Here is a 15,958-nt window from a genome sequence, read left to right on the forward strand (position 1 = left end):
GTACACAAGACTTCGTAAAAAATGACCAAAAATGAAAACGAGGACCAACTTATTGGATTGAGACTAGACTAAATTAAACATCGACAATTTATAAAATTAAAAACAAACAATGGTCCAATTACAAGACCATTAGTTTGAATCGAAAAACTTGGGTATAATGTATATTGGAAACTTGTCCAATCTATGAAACTGTAAGGCTTATGGTAAAGGATTTTTTAGAGTGTTTTCTTTCTTTCTCATTTTTGTTTTCCTTGAAAGTTTTTTCTCCATGTCGGTATTAGTTACTTGTTCAATTTCTATACAAATTTATTTGTTGTGGCGATTGATTAGAATATGTTCCTATCTATTGACTATTAACTTGCCTTGTTCTGGTTCAATTGATCACACGTCCTCTTGCCGCAAATGCTCATCTTAAACCATTTATGACTTATCATCTAGTGAATTTTAGTTTATTACCAAGTCTTTTTAAGTTTTTATTGGATAAAAGGAAGTTTTCAATTTAGAAATTATGTTAAATATTCAATGAAATATATAACAAAATAAAAATTCTCTATTTATTATGTCGTACTTTGCTCATCGAAAACCAATTATGATTTATCATCTGGCGAATTCTATGTCGATAAATTTAAGTATTTTTTATTCTTGCAATAATTTGCGGTATGTATATTAATTAAGTTACGAAAAGAGTGAAATTAAGAATTTTAAAAGAAAAGATCGACTATTTGTTGGGGTTATTGCTTCGGCTACAGGAGCAATTAAAATGTGGTGTTTGTGATATTGTATGGTTTAAAATATTACATTTGCTACGCTCTGTCCTACACTATTTAATCAATGTTTCGAATTCCAAGCATCTTGTATGAAAGTCTTGTTTGTAAATACTTTTAGTCCGTCGTCTATATATATATCCCCCATGCAAAACATCCATTTCCATTCTGGTTTAATCAAAGACGCATCCAAAAATATAAATTTTATTTTCATACCAAAATTTCACCCAACTCATGGGAAGCCTAATCAAACTTTTCCCATTTTAAGAAAAGCTTACTTTTACTTGAACATTCAATGGTTGCTTTGGCTGTATGGGCAACAAATTACATTAAACTAGGATTCATAGACTACGTTGGGATTTTTTAATTTGTGAGACGGTCTTACGGGTCGTATTTTGTGAGACATATATCTTATTTGGGATATCCATGAAAAAGTATTATTTTTTATGCTAAGAGTATTACTTTTTACTGTCAATATCGGTGGGGTTGCCCGTCTTATAGATAAAAATTCATGAGACCGTCTCACCAGAGACCTACTCTATGTATATTGGATAAGTAGTGTAAAATTCAATCATTAATTAAGCAAGGGGACAAGTCCGTATGTTTCTGCTGGCTTTACCATACACATTTTAATGAATTTCCATGCATACCTAAAATCAAGATGAAATTCCTTTTTCTAAGTTGAACAAACCTAGGGAGATGGGTGATTATGCTACTTTTTATTAGCCATTGGTGCTAGATATTCTAAGGTCTTTGATTATGGTGTCGCCATGATATACATTGTATTTTATTTGTAGTATGAAAAAAAAATATGAATTTATGGGAAAAAAATTCTTTGATCCAATAATATTTAAATTTAGGTATGGACTCACTAAGTTTTCAAATTTGATTTGAGTGCACTACCTTTAATTTTTTTTTCTTTTAGTCCTATTTCATTGGACTACCAATGTAAAACCCAACAATGTTGATTTGACATCCAAAAATACCGATGTAACATCAAGAATTGTTAACTTGTCTGATATCACGTTGATAATTTGACCAAAAAAAACAAAAATTAAAATTAGTGTACCAAAATGAAACTTTGTAAACTTAATAGACTACAACCCAAAATTGAAAAAGTTAGTGGAAAAACATAATTTTCTCTTGTATTTATGTAAACTTTTAGAAAATAATGATCTATTTTGTTGAAAATCGAACTAAAACAATTTGTTTAAGACTGGTTTTGCCAGTGAGTTATCCTAATTGCTTTGTTTTGTTAAAAAAATAAACAAGTGGTAGGAAATAATACGTTAAACGACATATATTTTGATAGAAAAACGGTAATTTTGGTCATATAAGTTTGTTTTTCTGATTTCAAAACGTTAATTATTGTTTTTACATTTAAAAAAAAAATTAATATTAGATTCAGTGTATATTAAGTATTGACTCATAACCCTCTCGTACAATATAATATCTCGTTCTTCAAAAATTATCTTAATATATAGTATATGATAAATCCCAATAAAAATTATCATTTTAATTTCTATTCATAACAAATGTACATCGTATATGGTACGATCATAAACTTAATGGATGTGACCTTAATCTGATTTTTTTAAAAAAAATTATATTAAAAATTTTAAATAATAAAAAAATATACTACTTAAATAATTATAAAAATATTAAAATTTATTTCAAAATTATTAGTTTAATATAACATCTAGTTTTTTACTGCTCTACCAAAATACATTAAACAAATTTATAAGTTTTATGGACTTTGGCTGTTAATTCACTCAATCTTACTCCGTCTTTACTTTCATTATACATTGGATAAACTCATAAGATAATACATTTAGCTTGCAAACTACGGTAGCTAGATAAATCATGAAATGAAGCATGTTTTGCTTTGCAAGACAAAATTTACCTTCTAAATTATTTTCATTTTTGATAAGATTTTGCATAAAAGTTTTGTCTTTATAGAATATCGAGTTTCTTAAATTTTAAATTTTTATCATTAATATTTTTAAAAAATTATTTCCTAATGAAAGACCTTATATTGTAAGAATCTATTCAAAAAATCCCATCAAGATCAACACAAGTCTATATATATTGAAAAATAATTATTGCACCAAAGAGAAGCTACATACGAATATGAGAGAACAAAGAGAAAATTTTCTGAAGAACTCGTAAAGACAAAATATCGTTGTTTCACTATGTTGCTGTGATGTGTTGGAGACATTTGATGACACCACTCGTACAAAATGTTAATTAAAGAATTGTTTTGTTGCTCCAAATTTTGGCCACACTGATTTGTATTTTTATTTTTTGGTTACTTTTGTTATAGATATTTTAAGATGCAATGTACTCCATTGACTTATGAAGAAAGATATTTTTTCGTTTTTTCACTAATATTTGTTCAATAAAGTTGATTTCTTTTATATTAATTATTTTGCTATGAGGCATCACACGCTGCAAGTTGTCACAAGATATTACAACATCCGAGACAACACTTATATCTGATACACACAATCCTTATCATTATGTTAAACAGAATTACTTTCAAATCGTATTTGACAAACTATGTGCGATAGGCTCGCTGGAAATTGTGTTAGTGGGGGAAATTGAACTCATGACCATTATATAAGTAGACACCTACTCAGCTATTCTACCGACTCAGACACGTTATGTGGTACAACATGTATAATCTTGCTTTATCACCATGTTCAAGTTTGTTACCATTTAGATTGTTGGTCTCTCGGCAGTACTTGCACAAATACTTCTTCAATTCTTCAACCGACCGACCTTCCATGCACAATATCATGTTGAAGCACTAGGCGTCTGTAAAAGCTTAAGTTTCAATAATGTTTCCACTTCCTGAATTTTATTCTTGGAAACTAAAGCTGCGTATCAAATAATTTATTCAGTCAATAAGTTAGACGGTTAGCGCATGTTCCTCGTACAGTGTAAAGCAAGAATTTTCCTCGGTCTTTAATTCTTTCTCAAAACTCGGTCCAAAATCAATTAACCAAACCATGAGTAAGACATTTCAGGATAAAAGTTCGACTAAACTTTGATTTTCAACAAAACAATTCAAATATGGGAATCCCTTATCATATAATAATGAGGAATAATCACGCAAAACAAATATGTCATTTTTTTTTTTTCAAATGAATCGAACAAACCAAACCGAAAAAAAATCGGTTAATTCAGTCACTTATCGAATTGAAGTGGGGAAATTTTAACAGACCAATATTACCGGTTTGGGTGTTATTTTTGTGATTTATCTTTAAGCGGTTATTTGGTAAAACTAGAATGAAGTAAAATAGCAATATTTTAGTGGGCATACAGTGCTGAAATTAAAGAGAAACAGTTGAAAGTTGGATCTGACTTAGCTAGCTTTGGTGATTCTTCCACGGCATTTCAATCTTTTTTTCCTACTTTATTAATTTTTACACACATTCTTCTTTTTTATGATTAATAATTATAAAATTTTCGATTTTTTATTATTAAGTTAAGGTATTATCAAACTACTTTTGTGCGGAAATATATAATGCATAAATTACAAATATAAGTTTTATCAATGACGTCTATTTGCAAATATTATCGATTTCAATTTTTTTACTTGGCTATATTATTACTGTAATATGAAATAATAATGTATAAAAATACAAATGTCACGCCCCAAACTCGCTCAAGCGTGATTACATAACGGGCTCATGTAATAATTATTTCATATCCCTCTTCGTTTTATGAAAATGATTAACTTAAATTGTTATATAAGTTTATTAAACTATTTTAAACGTTCAATTTCAATAAAAAAATGTAGGGGAATGATATCACAATAAAGAGTATGTCTCTTGTGAGACGGTCTCACGAATCTTTATTTTTGAGACGAGTCAACCCTACCGATATTCACAATAAAAAGTAATACTCTTAGCATAAAAAGTAATACTTTTTCATGGATAACTCAAATAAGAGATCTGTCTCACAAAATACGACCCGCAAAATCGTTTCATACAAGTTTTTGCCCACAATAAATATATTGCTTATAAATATAACTTCAACTAATAATAATAAAAAAAGAGCATTGGAGATGGAGTATGATAATCGAATTCCACATAAAATGCATACACTATATAAAGAAGGAAGTATTATTAATCTCTCGCCGCCGGTCTACTTATGAAGTCAAATAATCCCATGTTCCCAAAAAATTGAACCAGTCAAGCACGTCTCTTGTGCGAAAAATCCCATAAAAGATCAAGGGGGAAAAAGGGAAGGAATGAAACCAATTTAATGCAGCCAGCTTAGAGTAAAGAAAACTCCTTTTTTTTTAAAAAAAAACAGTCAATTATGTTTATTATTTACAGTCACAGTCCAAATCCGGGGATCGATCATAAGTCACCATGGACCTGCTAGCTAGCTAGACTAACGAAGAAGAATTCAATTTCTTTTATTAAATTAAATTCTCACAATCTATACGGTAAGATGTTACGTTAACATTTGAACCGAAATAATAGAAAATTAAAAATTATTGTATCAAAACCAAATTTTAAGCCAAATGGTGTTCTATTAGAGGATTAGGTTTTTTAAATTTTATTTTCTTATTTTTGAATAGTGGTCACGTTCAAATAACACAATCGCCCTTAGTTTGCAGGGTTTCCGATGCTCACACAAAGAGCACCATTTCAAGAAAATCGATTTTAAAATATAATTCTACGCTTAAAACTATATGTTTTTCTCTTCAAATGGGCTCCATTCATTATAAAACCCACTCAAACTTCACTTGTTCATTCCACCCAAAAATCACTTCCTTTTTTTCATGATAATGAGTGAAGTAAGAATTCATAAAAGCGTAGCAAACAATTCATGCAGAGGCGAAACTGAGCTAAGAAGAGGGCCATGGACCCTTGAAGAAGATAATCTTCTTATTCGATATATAACTTCCCATGGCGAAGGCCGCTGGAATTTCTTGGCCAAATCTGCAGGTATACGCATACTTTCTGATCTTTGCGATTATCATTTTATGTTTGTACTTTATACATGTTGTTTGTGTGTATGCAGGGCTCCAGAGAACAGGGAAAAGTTGCAGATTAAGATGGTTAAATTACTTGAATCCCGACATTAGACGTGGAAACCTCACTCCACAAGAACAACTCTTGATCCTTGAACTCCATTCCAATTTGGGAAATAGGTAAAGTTGTGATTATTTGAATTTATAATCTTTTGACCATTCACCCTAATATGCATAAACTTGTATATATAGATGGTCAAAGATAGCACAACATTTACCGGGAAGAACGGATAACGAGATCAAGAATTACTGGAGAACGCGGGTGCAGAAGCAAGCGCGACAACTTAAGGTCGATTCCAATAGCAAGAAATTTGTCGAAGCCATCCGCCAGTTTTTGATGCCAAGATTAAAGGAGAAAATGGAACAAAATTTATCACTAGCATCCATTTCTTCATCTTGTTCACCCTCGATTGAAACTCAAAAAAGTAACGCCCCTTCACCAGTTTTCAATAACGATGTTCCCCTTCATTCACTCTGCCCAAATCCAAGCGACATGGACACTAATTCTTCGGAGAAATCAACGTCTTCTGAAGTTTTGAGATTTTCTTGTGGAAACTCACTTGAGGGAGATTGTTATGACGGTAGCGTTCATGGCTACTGCATGCAAGAATTGGACGCCCAAAATATTTCAGTTTCCGACTGCCACTTGGACAATTTTGATTGGTTCGGGGAAGACTTTGGGGAGACCTCCTCATGTTGGAGTAACGATGAACTATGGCATTTTAAGAATGTAGCTTAGGCTCTACAAGTGCGTGACCCCTTTGTTTTTGTGACAGGGCCATGTATATTTATTCAATATCAGTAGTTTCAAATCGAATTGGTATTCGAATAGCTCTCCAATGCAAAACGTGTAGGACACGGGCCTTAAGAACGAAGGGTCGAACATGTTCGAGTTCGACTCGAATTCGATAAACTCGAATATGAATCAAATATTTTTCGAACTGTCTCGAAAAGATTGCGAATCGACTATGTTCGTTTACACCTCTAAATTAGAATAATGCAATTCGATAACGATAAGATACATATTAAAGATAATGTCAATCAAATCAAGTTCATTCAATGTTGTCAAAAAATTGAGTTGGTTCAAGCTAGATTATGCATAATCTATGATCGATTGTGATAGAACTAATATACGTATGTAAATCGTCGAGCTTGACCTTGAAGCCGTGAATCGAATTCTAATCGAGTTTACAAAATTTAAATTGAATCGAGCTCGAGTAATATAATACTCGAGCAGCTCGGTTCGTGTGCACCCCTAGCTTTCTATAGTTAAATCTATCAATATTTTATTAGGTCTGAACTATTTTAGGTGTCGAAATTAATTTTTATGAAAATTTAACGTATGCACAAAACGAGCCAATATGCAAAACCCGCGCCTTTGGGATGTGATGTGAACCAATAAGCTGAGATTGATTTTTCTTGTGAAAATGGAATTCTGAAAGCAAAATGCATTCCCCCTCTCGTGTCTCTATCAACATACAATAATTATTATTACACGTCACACGCCTTGGATCAATATATGTTGATTACAGTGATCCTCAAGTTCATTCAATTCATCTCCCCCAATTATGTCTTTCTTTCTTTTGGGCCAACTCCCATTTTTGTGTTTTTCATAACATCTTCAAGTGGGTTTTCTTGCAAGTTGAAGCAGCATGTGTTTGAGAATGCATGTTAAGAAATATACGTGGAAGATCGTGATGTAAGAAATCTCATCGGTGTGAAGTTTTTTTTACATAAAATTCAAGAACAAATTCATAAAGACTTTCGTAACATCGACGATTTTGCATATATTTTCAAGGGTATTACAATCCACAAGATTAATGTGGTAAAAAAAATAAAGAAATACAAGATTAATGTGGTATTCAAGGGTATTATACGATCCACAAGATCACCGTTGAATGATTTTAGTATCCATCAATTGATATTTCAATCTATCTTAGAAGATTCAATACAATTGATATGCAATGTCAGAATTGTGGGAATATGTAATAAAATGTTAGAATAAAGGCCGAATGTGACAATGTGAAATAAGGTGACAAGTAACATGACATTGCCCAGGATCATGATGATAGAGATGTATATGTCTGCCTTGTCTAAACATCGGCTCTGAAGTTTTATACATGATATATTGATAATAGAGTGAATTTAATTATTCGTAGAATTTGAGTCAAATGTTGAATGAAACAAATATGTATAGTTATTTAATATGTTATTATCGTTCGCACCAAAATAGTGTAATTAGTTAAATTTTACTTTTCGACGTCCTACCGACATTAACTGTTTCTTGCATTTCTGACTTTATATGATTTATTTTCATATTTATCAACTAACATAGAAAATTTAATTAGAAAGTGATCATTTGAATACTCAATCCAATATTCTGGTTCTCTAAAAAAGAAAAAAGAAGGATAATTCAACTTTCTAATAAGGAATTATTTAGCATCCTCTGTTTGTTCTCTTGGCTTCAAACCATGAAAATTCAACTGTCCAATCCCTATTTGAGGTTAAATTTTTTTTTTTTAAGTATAAATGGAAGGTATTGTCTAGGGTCGGCAGTCGGTGAGATCAACTGGGCTAGAAGCCTGATCTCGTTCACTTTTTATTTATTATTGAGGAAATAATTTATCTTATTTAAATATTTCAATAAAAAAAATTAAAGAATTAACTTATATATAATAATCTTTATTATTAAAAATATTAATCCACAGTTTTATATGCAATACAATATATGAGAATAATTCTTTTATAACAATATTTATGGATCTGTATTTATGAGACGAGTTGATCAGTACATATTTAAAATGAAATATAACTCTTTTTAATAAAATATTAATATTTTTCATACATCCATACAGTTTCATGAGATTTTTTATGAATACACGACATGAGTATGCCTCTTATTAGACTGTCTCACATATCTTTATCTGTGAGACGGGTCAATCCTACCCATATTCACAATATAAAGTAATACTCTTAGCATAAAAAATAATATTTTTTCATGGATGACCCAAATAAGAGATCCGTCTCACAAATACGACCCGTGAGACCGTCTCACACAAGTTTTTGCCTTATTTTTTATGCTAAGAGTTACTTTTTATAGTAGGGTTGACCAGTCTCACAGATAAAAATTCGTGAGACCGTCTAATAAGAGCCCTACTCTAAAAAGTAATACTCTTAATATAAAAAATAATATTTTTTCATAGATGAACCAAATAAAAGATCCGTCTCATAAAATATGAACCGTGAGACCGTCTCACCCGAATTTTTGCCACGTATATTTTCCCCGAAAGTTAGTTGCGAAAGTTAGTTGCTGCAGATTTCTCGATCATCCAACAAAAAATAGTGTCAAAACCCAAATGAGCTCCATTTCTTTAAATCCTAATCCAAATTTCATACCACAAATCGTGATCATCTCCAATTTTTTATTTCTTGATTCCTGTACTTTGATTTAATAAAATACTTTTGTAGGTATAAAATTCTTCTCCTGTTGCAATAGTTTCCCATTAATTCTTGAGAAGATCGATCGCCATGGCAGTTGACATATGCTCTGAAATCTCAAGTCCGTTCGCCACTCCAAGAATCCCATTTTCTCATGATCCAATTAGAGAAGAAGACGACAACATCGTGGCCGTTGATTTCAACTTCTGCATCATCCAAAACTTGTCGCAACCAATCTCCTCTGCCGACGAACTCTTCGCCAATGGGAAAATCTTACCTCTCAAATCCAAGAAGATCCAAACCCATCAAACAGATCCGATTCAAGCCCATTCTAAACCCAGAAAAATCACCACTCCACCCCACAAAACCATCGAGAATCCAATCGAAAACACAAAGAAAAAGCGATTGGTCGAGTTCTTATCCACCAGTTTCGATGCTGATGATGAGCAAGAGGATAGCAACAAGCGACTTACAAAACCCTTTTGGAAGTTCAGACGAAGCAGCAGCGCCTGCGAAAATGGCGGAAATAGCAGCAACAGCGGGTTGCTTCGATCTTTACATTTTTTAACACGTAGCAACTCAACGGGTTCTGCTCCGAATCCAAATCCAAATCCAAAGCACAAAGTTATGCAGAAGCAGCATTCAACAAAAGAATCTTCAAATTTACGTTCATCTCCAATTCAATACTACCCTTATTACAATACAGCTGAAAGGCCTTATTTGAACAAGAGTTCCAACAGATCATATGGCAATGGTGTCAGAATTAGTCCGGTTCTGAACATTCCTCCAACTTACATTGCTAAAGGTAGAGTAAGTTTTTTTGGGATTGGTTCTTTTTTCTGTAGTAAAAAATCCAAGAAGAAGAAGAAATGATTCTTGAAATAATTAATTTTAAGGTTCTGTGTACAGTTCACATTTTTGTTAGATTTATTATTCTATTATTATTGTTTGTAATTACTAGATAGATCAAGTAAATGAAAAAAAAGAGAGTATATATATAGTAGACTACGAATCTGGATACTCAATGAGTTGTCTTTGGTTCGAGCTCAAATTCGACAATCTTACTCGAGTTCGACTCGCAAAATTTGACCTTTTTTTTCGGGAGATTGGGAAAATAATAGTTATGTTGTCTATAACATAAAGTAGTAGCCATTTAGTTAAGTTGAAATTTGTTTAGTTTTGGTCACATTTTTTGTTTTAAGAGTATGTCTCTTGTGAGACGGTCTCACGAATCTTTATCTTTGAGACGGGCCAACCCTACCGATATTCACAATAAAAAGTAATACTCTTAGCATAAAGACAAAAATTTGTATGAGACGATCTCACGGGTCATATTTTGTGAGATGGATCTTTTATTTGGGTCATCTATAAAAAATATTATTTTTTATGCTAAGAGTATTACTTTTTATAGCGAATATCGGTAGGGTTGACCCGTCTCACAGATAAAGATTCGTGAGACCGTTTCACAAGAGATCTACTCTAGCATAAAAAGTAATATTTTTCATAGATGACCCAAATAAGAGATCCGTCTCACGAAATACGACCCGTGAGACCGTCTCACACAAATTTTTGTCTTGTTTTAAATAGCCGAATGTTTATAATGGTTTGACGTTGGTATAATTTGTGAAATCGATCCTTTTGTGTGTGCATATTTTGAACTATTTTACGATGAATTATATGCATCACTAGTATTTGTAATTGATCTCATGCACATAAAATTATCTCGATTCTCATATGTTATTAAATGTGTCTCAAATGTATTTAAAAAGGAAATAAATAAACGTAAAAAGGTAAGAAGATTAAAGATCCATCTTTTTTTTTTTTTTTTGCTGTGAGTTTAATAATAATAGTTTCTTTTATTTCAATTATTCGTCAAATGGATTATTGAATGGCTGGCATTTGTTGTTATTTGATTTTTGGGGGTTTCTTTTTTGCTGGCCATATGACATGGATTAGTTAAAAACATATGGTTAGTTACCTTTAATTCTGGCCAATCATGTACCAAATAGACAGAACAAGACGATACTTTATATCCACAAGCTTTTTTTTTTTCTTTTTGGAAAAATATATTCATTGTTGAAGGGACCCTCTTAAATATAATATATATCACAAGGCGTCCTCAATCTTTTAACATATAAACGTATTCAAGAAAAATTTATTGTTAGACGGTCTCACATATTTTTATTATTAATATTGATTGATCTGATCTATAATTAACGTCCCGAGCCTGGGTCCGTGGCTGCGTGACTGCACAATAGGTCCCTATAGCAATTACTTCGTATTCGTCATCGTTTTACGAAAATGATTAACTCAAGTTGCTATAGAAATCCATTGTAAGCCCATTATACTAATTTTAAATCTTTAATTTTTAAGATGTGGAACAAGGATATCACAATCACCCCTCCTTCAGAACGCGACGTCCTCGTCGCGGCCTGACCACTCGATCCACAAGCGCCGAGAATCTAGAGGTGGCTCCTACATGTTCAAGAGGTGGCTCTCGTCATGTAGCACTTTGTCCCACATGTTCAAGAGGTGGCTCCCATGCACGTAGCACTTTGCCCTGCATAGCACTTATTTCATGGTGTTCTTTGCTGGTGACCGGCTCTGATACCATTCTGATACCAACTTTGCCCTGCATAGTTGGGTAAGATATGAGATCCGTATCACAAAATTGTTCCGTAAAACAGTCACACGTGAATTTTTGTGGTATTTGATTACTGGCTATTTTAAATGGATTTATCTTGCCATTAAAATTTTGACAATAATATATCCCTGTTAAGTTTAAATAGTTTTGTTACAAGATTCTCTACTCGGGATTTTTAACGTGTTCTAGGCCTAGGCTTGTACATTAGATCATGCGACCTTCCGTAAGTTTATAAGAGCTCATTCGGGGTTCCTATAATCAAGATTTGTGCATGCTACGGAACGAACAATACTCTTTGAACAACATCGACAAAAATGCCAAATGAAAAAAAAAATTTACATGCATCCATATAGTAAAATTTTGTAATTGAGGTATCACTTTATTGACAATAATAGTTTAATTTTAAATTTACGGATTACGTATATAAAGAAATATTAATATATTTTTATTATAATAAATTAATTATTTATATTTCGATGTCCTCTTCCGTCCCATTCGAATTCAATACTGGAATCATATCCATGTATTCTCTGCAGGTTATTCTTGGTACCTCTCTCAATTCCAGGCCAGAGCTTCACAGGGGCATGAGGCAATATGTTAAAAAAAATCTTGTTATGATAAATAATCGTAAAGCTCATTTTGCAAATTAAAAATAACCAAAAAATAGATATAAGAAAAATATAATTTACGAGTTATATATTTATCTCTTTGCGATTTTTTTCTTCGTGCGCCACAAAATCAACATAGTTCTAACTAATGCAGTATCATATGAACAATTATATTGAGAAAAGATTGAAATTGACAAAAATTGTAAGATATGTTGCTAAAATTGAAATTTATCAATATAGACTATCAAAATAACAAAATGATAAATATAATAAACCAATATTGTAAAAATATATGATTTGTTTTAAATAATAAATATAATATTTTATTCAAGAAAATAGAAAATAAAGATATGTAAAATAGGTAAATATCACAATTTTTTGTGTTTTATTTTTTTGAAATGGGTCCAACTACGTAAATTCAAGAAAAGCGGCCAAATAATCGACAAGTAAAGTATAAAAGTTTAACACATGAGTTGACACAAGATAAAATAATACATATATTGGATAAACATTACCATGTTATGCATACAAAATTTTTAAAAATTTAATCAATGAGCCGTGTAGTTTTATTGTTTGGGCTCTACATGATTAAATCCACAATGAACACAATCATCATATTTAATCATATTTTCAATAGATCAATGTCTAATTTTTTTTAAATGTCCATTACACATACTATTTAGGTGCATATATACCTAAATAACATGATACTTATGATTTTTTTTTGGGCCCCTGTGAGGGCCGGGCCCTGAGGCGATGGCCTCTCTCGCCTCACAGGAGGTACGGCCATGTTCCAGGCTCATATAAAATAATTTATTCAATAGATTGTACAAGCGGGGCCTTTCTCCAAATTATTGAACCATATGGGCATGTGTTATGAGACATCTTAATAAAATAGAGAACGCAATTGCCCTTTGTAAAATCAATAATTTTTTTATGATTTTATTTCCGATCATTTATATATATATAGACTGTCACGCCCCGAGACCGGGTTATGACACCGGCGTTGTTTAACAACCACACGATCGAAAAACAACTAGCCTCGTAGTACATCATAAACCGAAACCAGTTTATTATCATAAATTTCTCAAAAGTTCACTGTCTTTACAACTCAAAAGAAATAGAAACATGCGGAAGCGTAATACACGATACTGAAATCATAAGACAGAATAATCGACCGGTCCCGAATTAGACTGCTTCATCACCATCCCCAAAAGTAGTCTTGCTCCTCATCCTCAATTTGATTCTCATTCTTATCTGGGTAGGAAAGTAAGGGGTGAGTATTTTGGAGAAATACTCAGTAAATGGGGGCCGATCGCGCATGACAATTATCGAGGATATACATATGAATAAATTATCAAAATTTCAATATTAAGCATGTTGAATCAAATACTAACACAAATACGAATATAGCACTGAAAATCATCTCATTTTCTATGGTTTTTACTGATCAGTCCCCTATATGTTCCTCCTCTAAGGGACGAGGCCAAAGAAACGGTTATTATAACCCACCGCATCAGGGCCTAAAAAAAGTATATCAAAGTTCGGAATTTCCTTTACCATTTCTAAATCGAGTCATTACAGTGCATTTCAAAAAAATTCAAACATGCTTTCACATATTTAACTGATATCGAACAAAGAACAATTCAAGGGATTTCAATACCAAATGGAAATGAATATATCACGCCGACCGAATTTTCAAAGTCATATTTAATTTATTTTCGAAACATATTATGCCCACTTAAAAGAAAATAAGTGTGCCAAATAAAATAGTATCAAGAACCCACTTATAAAGAAAGATATATAGCAAAAGCCCACTTACAATATTCTGACTGCTCAAAGAAACGTGAATGGTGAGATTGCGGCAGAGCTCTGTTACTAGAGGGCGAAAAGCTTCGAGAATACGGTGATGCTAGAGAGGATTTCGAGAGATTTGGGAGTGCAAGTTCTGAATGAGGAGTCCTCCTATTTATAGGCACGGAAAATCAGCTTACAAGGTAAGCTCTGAAGTCGCTCCACGAATGACGCTGATGGCTAATCAAATGGATGATTGCACTAATCTCTCCCGGATGAACGTGGTCTCTTCTTGGTTCAAGGTATATACTCGAGATTTGTGCTATAATGGAGTGATTTCGGTTGTCTTTAAATTGCAATTGGGGATTGATGAATTTCTGCATGAATTTCTTCCACAATTGGTGCACTCCCATATTGCATGGTCTTCACATAGACAAAAACTTGTACGAAACGGTCTCACGAGTCGTATTTTATTATATTGATATCTTATTTTGGTCATTCATGAAAAAATATTACTTTTTATACTAATAGTATTACTTTTATTGTGAATATCGGTGAGGTTGACTCATCTCACAGATAAAGATTTGTGGGACCTTCTCACAAGAGACATACTCATATATATAACCCTTCCGAAGTATTTCTCTATAATTCAAAATATAGAGTCGTTCTTGAGCTCATCGTTCTCGAGTTTGCTTGTGAGCTATTTTTTTCGAGGAAAAAAAAAGAAAAAGAACGAAACTTGATACGTCATGACCAAGTAATTAATTTGTAATTTTAATTATATCAAGTAATTAATAGATTAAATGATACATACACATATGAATTTAAACACGTAATTCTCTAAATCGCAAATTGTGCGGAGTAATACTTTTGTCGGTATACGTTGGGTGATCAAGTGTTTTCCCTTAATTGCTAATTTATTTGAAACAAAATTTAAAATTTTATACAAAAAAAGTAACTTAAAAATTTATCTTAAAATATTGTCCTTTTCACACACACAATATGATTAACCAAATAGTTGATTGCTTTTTCAAGTTTGTTTTGTTCAAAACGAAACTTTTTCATCATGCTCCATGCTTAATCGCGCTAAATCATCTCATTTTCGAGTTTTTTTATGACGCCGAAAAAAATGATTCCCATTGTAAATTACTGAGCTATATGTATACCCAACTCGAACATATTCTAAATTAGCATACTTCTTAAAGATTCTCGATCTCCAATTTAATACTCTCTTTTTTTATTGTCGCGTGTATGACAGACAATATATGAACAGATTCTATAATTTTATTTTTCTTAAGGTTGCAATGTATCTCAAGTTGGGATCCATATATGGCCTCGATCCAACCTATGAGAAACCCTACAAAATTCGTACATTATTTATTTATTCCGAGTATGCTCTATCAGTCTGTCCCAATTCCTCTAGTTATGGAGTTCCGGACTTGCTCTCTGGAGTGCAGGACTCTGGCTCAATGGCCGATTTAGTAAAAGCTAGATCTTCCTATGGCATAATTGCCCGCATCTTGCAAATGAGTTAGGGACCAAGGTCTATAGACTGGCGTCTTCTATTTGCAATAGCCGTCCATACTATATGGGCTTTACGAAATAAGGTGGGACATGAGCCCAGTTGGACCAAGCCCGTCCAAGCCCACTTTGGAAATCA

At 32.3% G+C, this 15,958-nt stretch overlaps 2 protein-coding genes across 2 annotated transcripts; both read left to right on the plus strand.

Moving 5' to 3' along the window:
• The first annotated feature begins 5,523 nt into the window (after nucleotides 1-5,523).
• LOC142543589 (transcription factor MYB108-like) lies at nucleotides 5,524-6,690 on the plus strand. Its single transcript, XM_075650943.1, has 3 exons — nucleotides 5,524-5,728; nucleotides 5,805-5,934; nucleotides 6,007-6,690. The coding sequence occupies exons 1-3, from the start codon at nucleotides 5,563-5,565 to the stop codon at nucleotides 6,551-6,553; spliced, it is 843 nt and encodes a 280-aa protein (XP_075507058.1). The 5' UTR covers nucleotides 5,524-5,562; the 3' UTR covers nucleotides 6,554-6,690.
• Nucleotides 6,691-9,342: 2,652 nt separating this feature from the next.
• On the plus strand, nucleotides 9,343-10,125 carry LOC142542078 (uncharacterized). Its single transcript, XM_075648521.1, has one exon. The coding sequence runs from the start codon at nucleotides 9,343-9,345 to the stop codon at nucleotides 10,123-10,125; it is 783 nt and encodes a 260-aa protein (XP_075504636.1).
• Nucleotides 10,126-15,958: the final 5,833 nt, after the last annotated feature.

The sequence above is a fragment of the Primulina tabacum genome, chromosome 4 (assembly GCF_025594145.1).
Source record: "Primulina tabacum isolate GXHZ01 chromosome 4, ASM2559414v2, whole genome shotgun sequence".
NCBI lineage: Eukaryota > Viridiplantae > Streptophyta > Magnoliopsida > Lamiales > Gesneriaceae > Primulina > Primulina tabacum.

Bases quoted from the DNA above. Each gene is read 5' to 3' on its own strand.
- LOC142542078 (XM_075648521.1), top strand. From the start codon at position 9,343: ATGGCAGTTGACATATGCTCTGAAATCTCAAGTCCGTTCGCCACTCCA.
- LOC142543589 (XM_075650943.1), top strand. From the start codon at position 5,563: ATGATAATGAGTGAAGTAAGAATTCATAAAAGCGTAGCAAACAATTCA. The intron at 5,729-5,804 runs GTATACGCATAC...GTGTGTATGCAG, and splicing joins TTTCTTGGCCAAATCTGCAG to GGCTCCAGAGAACAGGGAAA. The intron at 5,935-6,006 runs GTAAAGTTGTGA...TTGTATATATAG, and splicing joins CATTCCAATTTGGGAAATAG to ATGGTCAAAGATAGCACAAC.